Here is a 17,041-nt window from a genome sequence, read left to right as displayed (position 1 = left end):
TTTGGCTAATTTTAGTCTTGAAATGTTTCAGGGAAGGTTTATATTATGTGATACGAAGTGCACCGGGTCATTTGGTTATAGAATATACTAATAGTTTTACTCTACAATTAATAACAAAAGGAATATTTTGTTCGCGTAGGTAAAGGTGCAAAATATTTCGTAAGCTAGGTGACAACCTGAAGGTTTTAAACCATGAAATAAATATACCAAGTATCTGAGAAGTTTTCAATCCTAAACAAAGCTATCCATCCGCTTTTCTAAATAGGTATTTACACTAAAACCTTGCCCACATGTCCAAGCAAAAACCTCTACAACTAAATCCTGCTCGATCCAAATCCAATCTAAATCTGTTGTGATGGATGTTCCATAGTTTGTGTCTGCACCGGACTTAGGTGGTGTTGGCTAACAGCCAGACAATTGCACTTTAAATATATTAAAAACAGGTGACACAGGAAATTTATACTGTGTCCTGAGAGTGGAAATGCAATCATACTGTCTTAAACTCTCCAAATTTAAAATACTAGACGACGCGCGACGCCGCCATAACTTATTTACCGCGCGGAAACCGTACATTTTTCCGGGATAAAAGTGTATTTTTTGCCGGGACTCAAAGTATTTCTATACCAAATTTCAGCAAAATCAGTTCAGAGGTTTGTGCGTGAAGAGATTACAAACAGACATACATACTTTCGCATTTATAATAATACTAGCTATTTGACCGAGCTTTGCTCGGTATTCGATGAAGTTGACATTTTCTAAAAATGATTCCTAGCTAGATCGATTTATCGCCCCCGAAACCCCCTATATACAAAATTTCATGAAAACCGTTGGAGCCGATTCCGAGATTCCAATTATATATATACAAGAATTGCTCGTTTAAAGATATAAGATTGGTATGGATACCTACTTGCACAGCAAAATACAAGATCTGCGGGGCTAACATAGCCACATATTTTAGTAATTCCTCTCAATCAATTCAGCAAATGAATTGTCAAAACTGTCAAACTGACGAATGTCGATTGTACGAATTACTAGGTCACATGAATTGCAAGCAGCACTGACCATTATGCGATAAAAAAAAAAATGAATCATATTATTATGATTCATTATATGACTGTCCAAAGCGCCATGTTAGCCCCGCTGGTTGTCTTTGTTAACACACAAAACAACATGACAGAAGAAGACATCGGACCTTGAAGCCAAACTCCTCCAAAAGGCTGGACCGATCGTGTTAAAATTTTGTGTGCTTATTGGCGGGTCTAAGAATTGGTAAATTTTTCATTCTCAAAAGTTTGTGACAAATGACTCTGACCGAAAAATCTTTTTTTGAGGCTCTTAAGCGTAATCCCTTAAAGTATATGTCGCAAAAATGCTTTCCGAATCGAATTATTAAATACCTTTCTACTTCCTTTGTAGCACATAATAAACATAATCTACAAGTATATCCAAGTAAACAACACAAACTATTGATTTTGCCGTTTCGGACGACCGTTAGTTGACCTCCGAATTTATTTAAATAGGATTAAGATAAAAACGGTATGAGCCCAGGTATTTTTGGTATATAAGTATATATATTATATAGGTCTTGACAAACTATCACCTCTCTAATGTTAGCTTTCATTTATTTTTACTTATTTGTTACTGAAAACGTTGAAGCAATGACTTACCGCTATTTGCGCAGGAACCATACATTTTTCAGGGCCAAAAAGTATCCTGTGTCCTTTCCCGGGATTCAAAGTATCTCCATACCAAATTTCAGCAAAATCGATTCAGCGGTTTGTGCGTGAAGAGGTAACAGACAGACACACTTTCGCATTCATAACATTAAAATATATTATACATTAAATATACTTACGGATAATACTGATATATTTCTAAAATAAGTCATATTAAGCTAATATCTTGCTGTATTTTACACTCCTCTTTGAAGTCAATTAAAAATTTAATAAGTGGTAATTAAGTGTACTCCTTGATATTATAATTAATAAGTTTCCGTACTCAAAGGGTAAAAAACGGGACTCTAATTTACTAAGACTTCGTGTGGGTTTGACTCGCACTTGGCCGAATTTCAAAATGTTTTTTATACTATACTTACCTACTCAAAATATTCATAGACCCAAATCTCAAAAGTTAAAAAAAAAAACGGCCAAGTGCGAGTTGGACTCGCGCACGAAGGGTTCCGTACCACAATTGAGCAAAAATAGCCTGAAAATTGTGTCTTTCGTATGCGAGCCCCCCTTAATTATTTAATTTATTTAAATTTTATTATAAACTAGATGTCCCGCGTGGCTTCGCCCGCGTAAATTAGGAATTTTACGGAATGTACGGTACATTTTCCCATAAAAAATAGCTTATGCCCCTACTCCCTTCACGTGGTCTACTCTATATCTGTGCCAATTATTGTCATAAAAATTGCCCCAGTAGTTTGTGAGATAAACCCCTTCTAATATTTCCCCCGTTTTCCCCACATTTTCCTGAGTTTCTTTGATCGTATTAGTCTTAGCGTGAATTAGCACGCTAAGATACCTATCTTATAATTCTAATATTCTATGTAAATAGTTGTTTTCTTTCACTTACTACGAAAAATTGCAAAAACACCGTTCTATTATTTATTAATTTATCATCCGACTCAATCTCAGTCAATTTGACGAGTAATATTAAATATTGCTCAAATTGTTTCCTAATTGTCCTTACAAGAGCAATAATCTTGAATGAACATAATTATTTTAACGACTCTTAAAATTATCGAGGAAGCATTATAATCATAATAATAATCATAATCATAATATCTTTATTTGCTCGAAATGTGGTTACAAAGGATGACAAAATGATACAGTACCAGCACACTTCGCTAATACATTGTTAGCATGCAAATGTTAATTTCTTAAAAGGAGTAAGACAATATTAAATATAAACATTCAGACAAAATAACAAAATCAAATTTAAATAAGTAATACAGTGCTAAGTGTCATTTAAAGAGTAATTAATCATCTTTATAAAATGTTTTATTTATATTTTTGATGGTCATCATCCAAAATGTTATAAGATACAGAAATTTAAGTCAATAGATTGAATTAATTAATGAAAATAATGTCCTATGGGTATAAAATTGGTCATTAATTAGTAAAATGTTAATAATGTTAAAGAAATATATGAATTAAAAAAATAATGATAATAAAATATAGTGTCAAAATTAGTTCAATAATAAGTAATAAAAATAAAATGTCAAAAAAAAAAAAAATTAATAAAATAATAATAATAATAAAGTCAATTGTCAATTAGTCGAGATTACATTAACAATAGTATGTGATGTCATTAATTTCATTATAATAGCAATAATTTCTAATGTCTAGGTTAAAATTAATGATAACTAAAACTCTTTATATTATTTTGTTGTTATCATTGAAATAATCAGAAAGGTTATAATAGCATTTGCTTATTAAAAGTTCTTTGACAGATTTTTTGAACATGTTTATACTGACATTATTTTTTCTTATAGATAGTGGCAATTTATTATAAATTTTGGATGACATACCTAATACACTTTTACAAACAAGTGACGTTTTATAATTGTTTGTGTATATTTTATCATTGTCACGCCTGTTTCTTTTTACGACCTCAGAAGTTTTAGGAAATAATTCAGGATTTTTATAAACAAATAGTACCATTTCTAATATATACAAGGACGGAAGTGATAGAATTTTGTGCTTAATAAAATATGCCTTGCAGCTATCCGTTACCTGCAAACCAAACATTGCCCGAATACATCGTTTTTGCATTTTAAAAATTACGTCTTTTTCAGGCGAATTTCCCCAAAATATTATACCATAGCGTAAGAGAGATCCAACCATGCCATGATAAGCAGTTAATATTCCATCAGTGTTCATGATAGGAGCTAACTGAGCAAGAGCATAAGAACAGCTACAAATTTTTTTGCTAAGTTTTTCTATGTGAGATTTCCAGTTTAGCTTGCTATCAATATTAATTCCTAAAAATTTACAGTCATTTACGCGGATAACTTTTGTATCACTATAGTGCACATTAATTTCGGGAGGGGATTTTCTTTGTGTGAAGTGTATGATGCTAGTTTTGTTTAAATTAATTTTTAAATTATTATTGTTTAGCCAAGATATTATATATGTCAAAGTTTTATTAATGTCGTTTTCATAATTACTTATTATGTCACAAGCTATTGTTAGGGTACTATCATCCGCAAAGAGTGTCATTGGTTTGTCAGTTGTTTTAGGGAAGTCATTTATATAGATTATGAATAGAAGAGGACCCAAAACACCACCCTGTGGAATGCCATAAATCAAGTATCTCATCTCAGATATAAACACATCCTCCTGCAGTGTTTTGGTGTTTATTCGCTTTATTTTTGTACACTGTTTCCTATTTGATAAGTATGACTCTATTAGTTTCAATGCATTTCCGCGAATACCATATGCCTCAAGTTTTTTTATTAAGATTTTGTGATCAATGTAATCAAAGGCTTGGGTCATGTCGCAAAATATAGAGCATATCGGATTTCCATTATCTACATTATTCAGTACTATCTTTAGAAAATCAAAAATGGCCCTATTTATATCCATATTACGACGAAAGCCCTTTTGTTCCTTACATAGTAGGTTATATTTTTCTAAATAATTGTACAACTGATTGTTAATATGTTTTTCAAAGATTTTCGAAATCACGGATGTCAAGGCTATAGGTCTGTAATTATTTAGTAATTTTTTGTCATTTTTTTTAAATAATGGCGTGATGACGGAGATTTTTAGTTTTTCCGGGAATACACCGGATACTATACTCAAATTTAGGACATAGCTTAAGGGATCAGACACTATTTCACTAACGCTTTTGATCACAGGAGTTGATACTTCATCCCAACCAACACTCTTTGAGTTTTTTAGACCTTGAATAATTTTCTGTATGTCTTTAGGTGTGCTGGGGGCGATAAAAAATGAATTCATTGTAGATGAAATATTGTTAGTAATATTTTTGCCGTGTCCAGGGATGGGGTCAATTTTGTCTATGAAGTAATTATTAAATGCGTTTGAAATTTGCTTTGGTTCTGTTATCATGTTGCCATTTACTATAATTTCTGATATATTATCCCGAGGTAAATTTAATTTAGTTTGTTTAATAATATTCCAAATAGACTTCGTTTTGTTTTTAGACATTTTTATTTTATATGTATTTTGCGCTTTTTGAGTTAGTTTTATTATTTTCTTTAATGTCTTTGAGTATTTTTTAAATTTCATTTTATTTTCATTGTTAGGAAATTTTCTATATAACCATAATAGTTTTCTTTTCTTTTTACAACCCAATTTGATTCCCCTAGATAACCATGTTGGCTTACTATATACTGGTATTCTTATTATTTTATATGGAAAACATAAATTATAAAACAACAAAAATGTTTCCAAGAAATAATTATATGCTTGGTTAGCGTCCTCAGTGGTATACAAATCATGAAAACTTAAACTAATAAGGCAATTTTTAAATTTGAGAATATTTTCTGTACTATAGTCACGTTGTTTCTTACGCCAGTATTTTATTGTAGGCATATGCTTAGTCGGACAATGGATTATATTTATGGATTAAATTTTTAAAGGTCTTAATAACTTTAAAAGTAATCAAAAACTTTGTAATGACGGGGCACCGCTATTTTATTTTCTATATTATATTTGAACGGTTTGGTTGAAAGCAGTTTAATAGTTCTAACTAAAGTTCATAAGGAAACGGCCCATCCGTTTCCTTATGAACTACAAAGTTGAATCTTGACTAAGTACCTATTTTTTCAACCCCCTATACATCCTATAATAAGAAGGTAAATCCCAATGGTCGAAATTCGACCTTAATTTCAACAACATCAGTACTACTACCTATATTTTGTAAAAAAATATTGACTCTATCATATTTTTTTCAACTCTCGTCTCTGGGACTCAGCCGATCTCAGACTGGCTGTGTAAGCATTGTTTAATAGTATTAAGATTCAGTAAAAAAAAAACTACCATTTTCAATTTGTCACCTTGTTGTCAACAGACTTCCACCATAAATAAAAGAGTATAATTCGTATGCATAGGCTTGTCAATCAAAAATCTGTCATTTTTCCTTGTGTGTGTGTTGTAGTGTGTGTAATGTTTTATTTGTTAAAAAAATGTATGATAAAAGCATAATTTCAAAATAATATTAGCTCGATACACTCCTTCACCATATAAACTATAAGTGAAATTTACTAACGTAAATACCTTCTATGAGTCCCTGGGACTCACATATTTTAAATGTATGTTTTTATGAAATAAAACAAATTTCATCAACATTTTGTTCAGTAATCTTCTAAAGTACTTAGTCAATTATAAGATTAAATAACAAAACTTACCAAACTTCTGAGATCCTCTTGAAAATTAAAGAAAAGGCACTTAACAGTCTTTTAAAAGAATGATATTTTTAAGGTTTCTCTAAACCAGCAAATATTCTAAAAATTAAAAAGAAATTAACGTTTTTAAACTAATAAACGTACACAAAATAAAATAAAATAAAATAAACTTTAATGTATGCTTCTATACAAAGAAAAAAAACGTGCAGTGGGTTCCTACCACTATCTAAAACATACGTCGGCATATCTTTTTTGAGCAAGTAAAATATATCGGCTTCAGACATTTTGTCACAAACAAGCAGTTTTTGATCTCTTTTTGTAGTGGCATATTTTCCCTCCTAGCTAACTTGTTTCAGGGTGGCTCACATCTTCAGGAATCTCGTTTTTTCGTTCAAATCTTCTTGAAGCCAGGCTTCCAGAATGGAATCTGCTCCGTCTTCTCTTAGATTGATAAAGTCATGTTTTTTAGAGCCATTTTACAATTGTACAACATAAAAATAACGCATACATAATTTTAATTATAATAACGGTGAAAAATCAACATTTCAAAACAATGTATAAAAATAATCAAAACGTAATTCACTAGTATGAGTCCCTGGGACTCACTCGGCGTAATAACTCACCAAATATCTCAAAGGTACTGAGACGTGGGGGAAACTAGCTACTAAGACTTTTAAATTATGGCCGTTTAAAATTTCGATGTGAGTCCCTGGGACTCAGGAAGTGAATTAAGGGTTAATATATAGATTGAACTTTAATTTAATGAAGAGTTTGACGGATAATTTAAGGGGCTTATGTCAAAATCTTTATTTGATTACAATTAAGTAATTAATGTTTGTCTGTGAGTGCGACAGTTAGTACACTAGAACGTTTATCTTTGGGACAAATGACAGATACGTCTGGAGGCAAAGAAGTATTTCAGTATGGCCATCCTAAGGGACTGATTACACCACAGAAATAAATCAAGATAGAACGGCGACGCGCGTGCGTTGCTATGGAATCGATCGTGTCAATTTTTGCTTAGTTAGAACAAATAACTAACCCGTGGAAAGAAATACCTCCTTTTGACCGATTCACTTTCGTACTTCTGTTTTTACAATTAAACACTGCACAATGTGGCATTTTTGCACAACCCCTCCGGTGTAATCAAATCGAGACGTACGCGCTGACTAAATGAATGTTCAACGAATCTTGCTCACTTGTGCAAGATTGAAACACGCGTACTACACCCGCTTAGCCGTTTTATCTTGATTTATTTCTCTGGATTACACCCACCGAGAAGAGTAGCAAGACAGAGTACACAATAAGCATGCTGAAGCTAGTTTAGTAACAGTAAGCTTAGCATGGTCACCATTGCAGCGGTTTCTTTCTTGAAAAGAATGGATAAAGTGACTATTAAAATATGTCAGTATGTCAATTCTTTCCCGTTTCTAATGCTGTTATGCTAAACCTGCAGGTATCAAGAGCTACTCACTTGTCTATGAGCTTCCACCACCACTGCTCTGAACACTATCTGCGCATCCTGAACCCTCGTCTCCAGTGGCTTCTCAGCAAACTTCGGGCACTGCCCATCGCAGACTATAGTCTGCCACAAAAACAACACGGCCACAAGAAAATCTTTCGACTTCAACTGTCTCGCCATTTTGGACTTTATTACTTTGCTTTAGGTCACATATTCGTTTTCACCGCACTCGCTTCCTTCTTTTCTTTTGCCGTTTCTTGCTGTGCATCTTTCCTGAAACAATAAAGGATTTAATTGTTTATTGTTATCGTTATTTTTTTTACTTTTAATTATTCCAGTTCCCACTTCCCAGTAGCAGCTTGAATTCAAAAGTTAATAATTGCGGTCATAAAAATGTAAATAATATTCATTTTCTACTTTAAATATTTACGGCAGAGCTTTTTGCTTAAGGCGGGGATTAATCTCAATCCAAAACGATAACCTTGCACACAACCAAAGACCAAGCGTATACGCATCGCAATAAGATTAATTTTAGCTTAGCATAAAACTCCAGTTACTCGGGCGGATCTTCTCTATTTCTCATGTTTTTTTTAAATATCTTTGGAAATAAATATTAAGAAACAAAATTGTTCGGTTAAGGGCATTTTAATATAGATTTACTAACAATTTATTAAAATAAAATGTACAATTATCCTAGTTAATACTTATATTTCGATGAAATAGATTTTTATCGGAAGTGAGTTTGTAAATTAATTACAGCCAAAGTATCACGTTTTATTAAAATGTTTATGGTTTAAGGTATTTTAAATATTGTGCTTTATATCTCATATTTTTTAACACTTCGTTATTATATTGGAACTAGGTAAAACGGAAGTCACGGAATAACAAATTGGGGTTTATCCTCGCCTTAATTCGATATAACGATTAGTAATTAAAATCAGTAAACATTTATTCGGCCATAAAAATTCATGAAAAGAATTCAAATTCTTAACGCTAACCGTAACTTTGAAATTGAAAGATTAATCCTACGAATTATGGAAAAGTAACTGAGTTAAAAAATGTTCGGTGTACTTTCTTTGTTTTTGTCATACTAATAAATAGATTTATTATAGGAATTGTTTTTGAAGACATGGCAGCGATTTAATGGCAGATTTACATTAAGTCAGTGTAATTCCCTTTTCCCTTCCCTACCCTCCCCTATTCCCTTCTCTTCCCTATTACCTCTTAAAAGGCCGGCAACGCACCTGCAGCTCTTCTGATGCTGCGAGTGTCCATGGGCGACGGGAGTTGCTTTCCATCAGGTTTCCCGTTTGCTCGTTTACCCCTTTATTTCATTAAAAAAAAACTTGAAATCAATTTACGGTATGGTAGTGCACTGACACGTTACGTACGTTACGTTACGTTACTGACTCAATGTAAATCTGCATTTATGTATTTACATCACATAGGTGATTAGTTACATCAGTAATATAAATCTGGTGCGACCAATCGGTATACCATCCTCGGTGCCATAGCTACTTTATGTCAGTAACCAGAACCATATTTGCAGTTTCAAATGTTTGAGAGTTATCCATTACATACTGTATTGTATTTCGATGTGACAACCCTAATATATGAAAAAATGCGTACACGTGATCCGACGCGATGCGTGCGGAACTCACTTAAAGGCTTAAAAGCTTGTGATTCGAAGTTCAGTTTGATGGATTAGCCTGATGAATTACCCTCAGTCACGCGCGGGTGTAACAATGGAGCGAAGTGTTTACGCCTGAGTAGCTAAACAATATGCGTAGGGTTGGCGCAGACGGTAATCAGTTGATGGATTTTAATGAGGATTTTTTTTTTCGTTTCTTTGTGATGTGATGTGTGCTGCGGAAATGTGGAAAAAGTGGAGAGCATTCTCCACTTTTTCTTTTTCTCTACACTCTAATAATTGTAGGTTTTACATTGTACAGTGTTTACGTAGTATAACTGTCTTAGTTTCAATCTAAACGAACGATTGACTTCGTTCAAATGGAAAATTCGGGGCACTCAAATTGTGATGCTCTATTTAACTTCTTGTTGGTGCAATTTTTAAATATCTTTTCTTTATGTAACCTCAAGATGATAAGCTCTAAACTCACTAACGGCGGTTCCCAATATTTGATCTATCTCTGGTTTGGCCCTACTAGAGATAGGAATAGCTCACATTAGACATTAGAGACATATTTTATGTCAATTGTGAGCTATTACTTACTATCTCTAGTAGGGCAAAACCAGAGATAGATCAAATATTGGGAACGGCCATAAAGGTTTGGCCGATACGTTGATCTGTCATCAGCTGTACCTGTTATTACATAGAAACTTTTTTATATTACACTAAATCGGATCTTTGGATGAAATGTTTCGGTACTTCTAATTTATCGTGACCATCTTGGGTGAAATTTAAAAAAGATTGTAAAAGCGACACCAAACGTTCCTCGTCGTTATGGCTTAACATTTTTCAGTGTCAGAGTGACTGATGGGAGCAAATACTTCTGAAATGATCTTCAAATTGTTGCTTTAATGGCCAAAAACAATCGAAAAAACCCCTAAAAGGTTTTAGCATTAATGGACATAAGCAAGTCCTCAACCACGATGCTTAAAATTTTAATTTCCTAATAAGTAATCCTTTTTTTAAGTTCTTTTTGAAACCAAAAAAAATAATCACTCTTTTAAGAAAGGGTATAGTAACGTATATTTTTTTATTCTACTCTTTCAAAAGAAGTTGTATGAACTGCCATAGCCAATATATTTGATTCTCCACAATTGTTTCAGTAAAGTCGAAAACAATTTTGTAACTCAGTACATTGTCAACTGAAATTGCTGCTATTTCAATATCGCAAAGGTAGAAAGCCGATAGCAAAAGGCTAAACAAGAATTGTTACTTTGTAGATGCAGTTACAAAGAACTTTTATTTGATTTTTCCTGATTTTGTAGTTGTTTTTTTAATTACACCTGCTTTTCGACAGAGATGGGATTTAAAATTGCTGTTTTGAATCGATTTCATGTTTTGGGATAACACGGCTTCTTATATTCTGCCTAATACAAGTTTAGGAACTACACTAACGTTGCTGCATAAGATATAATGATTACTCGCACCATAAACTTCTTTATGATAATAATCTTAGTTTATTATCATAAACAAGTTTATGGTGTACTTCAAATAAGTAAAGGAAAAGAAATTCACACCTCAGAAGGTAACATAATTACTTAGTTTATAACTGTGTAGTGTACAGATAGCGAATTTTTCCGAGCAAAGCGGATATAGAAAGTGAATAGTATCGAAGAATCAATCCCCGGCAAACATTGTTTTGCCATAAATATAAAGTATTTCGCCCATATTATTTTACTGAAGTGACTAAATAAGTATGTCACCATGGCAACGTCCATCGCTATCCCGTCGCACAAACAATGGTCGCCGTCAGTCTTGAGTTGTAATAATTTACTATTATTTATTCAACAAATGCACTTATCAATATAAAAAGTAGATGTTGTCCGATTCTCAATCCTAGCCGATATGCTCGCTAAGATTCACGAAAATCTGTCGAGCCGTTTCAGAGGAGTTCAACCACGCACACCGTGAGCCGTGACACGAGAATTTTATACAGGGTGTAACAAAAACAAGTGATAATACTTTAGGATGTGTACGTGTTCCTTGTAGAGAGTTCACTGTGAAAGTAGCAGCCCTGAAAGACCAACTTTTTTTTTCACTTTTGTATGGGGAAACTCGTGACGCTCGGGCCCTTGCCCATACAAAAGTGAAAAAATTTTTTCGTCTTTCAGCGCTGCTACTTTCACAGTGAAGTCTCTACAAGGAACACGTACACACCCTAAAGTATTATCACTTATTTTTGTTACACCCTGTATATTCGGCAATAAAATGACGCCCGCAACTGCATTGCACCAAAATTAGTTTATTGCGCGGGATCCGTACATTTTTCCGGGATAAAAGTATGCATTCTATGTCCTTTCCAGGGACTCAAAGTATATCCATACCTCAGCAAAACCGGTTCAGCGGTTTGGGCGTGAAGAGGTAACAGACAGACACACTTTCGTGTTTATTATATTAGTAATTAGTATGGATGTAACGATTTATTTAAATAAAACGACACTGTCATTTACATACATATTTTGCTTGTCATCTCTCGGTGTAGTCGCCAAAGCACAAACATAGCGCGTACATGCGGACGCATACATATTGTATATTATGCACCCTGGCCTATAACTGATTATGATGGTAATTATTTTCCCCGACAGTTTTTCAAAAACATCTAGTAACTAATACTATTTCAATACTAAAACACAATACAACTATCTCATAAGGTTTAGATACTACCCATATTATATTTAGGTATAGATAGTATATATAATTATAAGTATCTTATGTTGTGATTGATTTGTTTATAAGCTTTATGTGGTGGCATTGTCGGTCACCGACAAAACCCCTTAAATAAATTGATTAAAAAAAAAAAATTCTTAAGCCAATTCCACGTCGTTGTCCAATTTACTGATACAATTTCTAACACTTAGCTTATATTGGCCGGCGGTTGTCATGACACGAGCTAACAACGAGCTTATGCTGTTAGTAATTACGGCCAGATGCGCCGGCCATTATGCACTGAGTTTGCATAGACGTGGTGTGAATAATGGCTAATGTTATGGCAACACTTCAGAGTGAAGTCATATTGCATTGCGTTATGTCATTGCCATATCTACGACCAGTGACCGGTACAAAAAAAAACAGAAATATGCAAAACAAACAAAACATTTGGTAAGCCCGTCGTTTGGCTATTAGAATAAGGATTAATAAATTGGTTTCTCAATAAATAATATTATTAAGCTTTTAACAATACGGTTTCTGTTTTTTTTTCTTTTGCAAATTCAGCCCATTCTATTTTTCGTGATCTACTCTATGATCTGTGCCAAGTTTCAGTCAAATCGTTACAGTAGCTTCGAAGCCTATTCGATAAAAACTTTCAGTAAGAAAATCTTCTATTTGTCGTCATCTGTTGCTTGGTTTGACAAAACGCGACTAAAATACATATACTCCATCTGCTTATGAATTATCTTCTCTGGTAGTACCTCCTATAATTTATATTTTATTCACGTAACTATTTCCTCAGACAAAAGCTTACGCTTTAGATCTAGGATTAGCTTCACGTTATAATCCTCTATCTAGGTTAGGCATCCTTTGAATGCCTAGACAAAACGCATGTAGGCCACATTTTAGCGGCTAAGCTTGAAGTTTGGTGAACTTTGTAGGCCATTTCTGGAGTGAGTGATTACAGGGTGTGTCTTGGAAAGCGTAATTCGCCGCTTTACGGACATTTCGTCGAATCGGTAATGCAGTGCTTTGGATTTCTCTTTGTTTTATCTTTGGAGAGTCGTGTGAAGGAAGAGATAGAATAAATCTTACTGAAATTGAGAATTGAAAATAATTTGAACGTATTACAAGGGACAATTGAAACTAATTTGGACGTATTGCAAGAGACAATTGAAAATTAAAAATAATTTGGACGTATTGCAAGGGACGATTGAAAATTGAAAATAATTTGTACATAATATTTCAATGGACAATGTATGATGATGATGACTGCGAAGTCTGATAGAATTTTCTAATATATAAAATTCTCGTGCCACAGTGTTTGAGCGCGAACTCCTCCAAACCGCTCAACATATTTTAATAACATTTTGTATGTACTATCAGAGAAGTTGATTCCTATGCAAATCGGGGACCTAAGTAGTTTGGTTGCGTTACGTCAAACCCAGCTGACAGATCACAATTAACATTGAATTGACATATTCGACCAAATAACGTTGGTCTGTCAATTGCATAGGAATCAACTTCCTCGATGGTACATTCGATAGGCCTGAGAATAGGTTTGTATCAATTTTTTATATTGATACTAGAAAATATAATTTATATGGCAAAACAATGTTTGCCAGGTCAGCTAGTATTGTTAAATATCTTTGAAACTTTAATAAATGCGATAGTGTGTCTATCTGTTAGCTCTTCATGCTAAAACGGCTGCACTGATTTAGTTGATAGATATTGCTGGTGTGATCTAGTTAACTATATTCCTGGAAAAACTTTGCGTGCACTAGAAATTTCCAGATCTTCACACCGAACGAATTTCAGGAAATGACGAGAACAAAGCCTCCCCGGAATGAAATAAAAACAATAGCTTCGAGTTATTTATGGAAAAAAAATTGATATCATCTAGGCCACATTATTGTTCGCGAGACAAAGGTTGCATAAACCTAGAAAACAAAAGAGTTTGTTCCACTTGGCCCCGTCTCATTAAAGCGTTGATTAATGGGATTTCATCCGAACGTGGGCTGATTCGATTGATTTGTTCAATTTGTTGCTGCATGCGGAAAGGCGGTTGAATGGTTAAGCGTGATTAGATGAAAAACCACTTGAGTGAAAACACTACCCTGTGTGCGCCCGACGGTGAAACGAAACGGTATTTTCAGATTCTGAAATTATTGTAGGTATACTTTTTCTGAAGAAACAGTATGAGGTATGAACCTTGAGACAAATGGAATCATGAATCTCTGAACTTCATATTATTCATAATATCATCACAATTTGTAGACAATTTTGTGATTATATTTAAAACTATTTAAGTTTAGAACAAAGTAGCGCCTAAGCTATCGAACAGAATTTAATGTTATCAATAGATATTTTGTTTTACACAATGTAATGAGTTATCTAAAAAGACTAAAAATATTTTCTTATGTATTTTTACGCACATTAACAAAACTATTTCTGGAGACACTGAAAAATAACTTAAATAACAGGATTTTTCATGAAACAGGTCTTAGTTGAATATTCATGATCGGTTGCCGATCGTTAAAATTGCTTCGAAAAAAGTTCTATTGTATTAATAAGTTCTAAGAATTCTAGAACGAGGCAATATGCAAATGAAAAATCGAACGTTGAAATGCGGCAGTCCCTAGCGACCTTTAAGAATGCACGCACTAGGAGACATGAAAAGGCACAATGGAATTCAGCACAAAGTTGGCAAATATTTCCAGAAACAACTATTAATGAGACCCATGCTTCGGCATAATAGATATAGACCGTGGGCAAATCAATTTTGTATGGGCTTTCGAGAAAACTGCTATTAAACTAGAGCTAATTTTATGGAATGCAATTCATAATGGGTGATTTTACAGCTATCACATACCATTAAGTGACACGGTTGCTTTTTCCCTCTCTGCCTCTCTGTAATTCCCTGAACTAAGAAAAAACTCTTCAAACATGTGCCGTAACTACCTAAATGGAGACAAATCTCTCCAAAAAAGACAAACTTTTCTAACCTTAACGAAAATTACCTAACCTAGATCCCGAACCTATACGAAACTAGCCGAAACCACCCGAGCTTTTAAGACCAATGTGTCAGTGGAGAACCTCCTCTGAGCACACATTTTCTTTCATCGGTTAATGCAGCATCATTCCGGGAACAATTAATGGGCCTCCCCTATTATCGCGCTCATTGCCAGCCGCTTTAATGATCTTTTCGAATCATAGAGCGCGAAATTTAATTATAACATCATTCAGCACGGATCATCATTATCATCAGCATAATAAACTAAATTCTATGGAGAAAGTAGCCAATATAATATATTGTGATTAGTTGACGGTTAAAAAATACAACGGTACACTCCAGAATGTCAGCAGAAGTAGTTAATGGAATCAGGCGTTACTTTGCGGAAATCCATAGCTTAAAATTTAGTTTGTTATTATTTTTAGCAATATTCCGCGAAATAAACTTCCACCTTTAAGTAAATGAGAGAGTGTACGCATAGGCATGCGTACAGCACCTCCCTCCTCCCACACTGCCTATGCGTACACTCGCATGCAAGAACTTGCAAACACCACCACCACACAAGCAATAGTAGAGTCCACATCCTGAGGATGCTCCGGTGTTGGGGCGAGGTTTTCAACCTGCACGGTGGTGAGGGGCCTTGCACGGATTTGCCAACATTATTGCTTGTGTGGTGGTGGTGTTTGCAGGTTCTTGCATGCGAGTGTACGCATAGGCAGTGTGGGAGGAGGGAGGTGCTGTACGCATGCCTATGCGTACACTCACTCATTTCTTAAAGGTGGAAGTTTATTTCGCGGAATATTGCTAAAAATAATAACAAACTAAATTTCAACAGAAGTAGCCAACTGTAGGCTTCTATAAGGTCGTCAGACCTACAATACTGCCATCGGAACATGAACAGTGAACACGCAATTAATCACTTAGAAAAAAAAATACAATTGAATTTAAATGCAGAAATGAATAAAATAATGCAGAAATCACGAACATTTATAAAAGTTAACACCGATACTGCTAAAAATAAAAAACTGACAACACAATAAATTATTATCATCACTTCCAATTACGTTGTTCTACTTCAAAGGAAAATATCTGTGCGTTTCATCACAAAATTCAGCGTGAAACAATATTATTTCGTTACAATTTATATTGAAAATAATTCTTTGATCCTCTTACTACGGCTTCGATCACCTTTTGATTCGATGACGTCACAGAAATTGATAAGAAGCCTCTGGAGTGCCCAGATTAAGTAACAAACTCGAAGATATTAAATTAAATGAACGAGCAGACCTCTGCTCAGAATAAAAGTATAGACAGAGTTCTAACAACTGTGCGGCTGGTTTATTAATGTGTGAGTAAAACTAGGAAGGAAAGCGCGTAGTTTCATGCATGTGTGTGCGTTAACACGTGTAAATACAGTTGTTTCAGTTAAAACAAAGGACAGGTTCAATTATTTTATTGGTTGGTGAAGTAAAAACTTCTTGGGAAATAAAGTCCACTTTTTTGGGACAGCTGGTAAAGGCTTTAGCCTGCGAAATATAAGGACCAAACTTGATATGTAAATTGACCCTAAAGCAATATAGCATACCTACTAGATGATGCCTGCAACTCTGTTGCGCCAAAATTCGTTTATCGCGCGGGAACCGTACATTTTTCCGGGACAAAAAGTATCCAATGTCCTTTCCCGGGACTCAAAGTAAATTTCAGCAAAATCGGTTCAGCGGTTGGAGCGTTAAGAGGTAATAGACAGACAGACAGACAAACAAACTTTCGTATTTATAATATTAAAAGTAGTAATAGTATGGAAGTATGAATTAATGCAACCTTATGCAATAATGCATTACATAAGGC

The 17,041-nt window shown here is 34.1% G+C and overlaps 1 protein-coding gene across 1 annotated transcript in view; it reads right to left on the bottom strand.

Moving 5' to 3' along the window:
• LOC121733571 overlaps positions 1–17,041 on the bottom strand; it is an 80,821-nt gene that overhangs the window by 46,673 nt on the left and 17,107 nt on the right. The window contains exon 2 of the mRNA XM_042123865.1: positions 7,854–8,114. Within this exon, the coding sequence (XP_041979799.1) occupies positions 7,854–8,021 (168 nt within the window). The 5' untranslated portion in view covers positions 8,022–8,114. The remainder of the gene's footprint in view (positions 1–7,853; positions 8,115–17,041) is intronic.

Source organism: Aricia agestis, chromosome 14, assembly GCF_905147365.1.
Source record: "Aricia agestis chromosome 14, ilAriAges1.1, whole genome shotgun sequence".
Taxonomy (NCBI): domain Eukaryota; kingdom Metazoa; phylum Arthropoda; class Insecta; order Lepidoptera; family Lycaenidae; genus Aricia; species Aricia agestis.
Note: the sequence above shows the minus strand (reverse complement) of the source record. Positions and strands in the feature narration are given on the sequence as shown.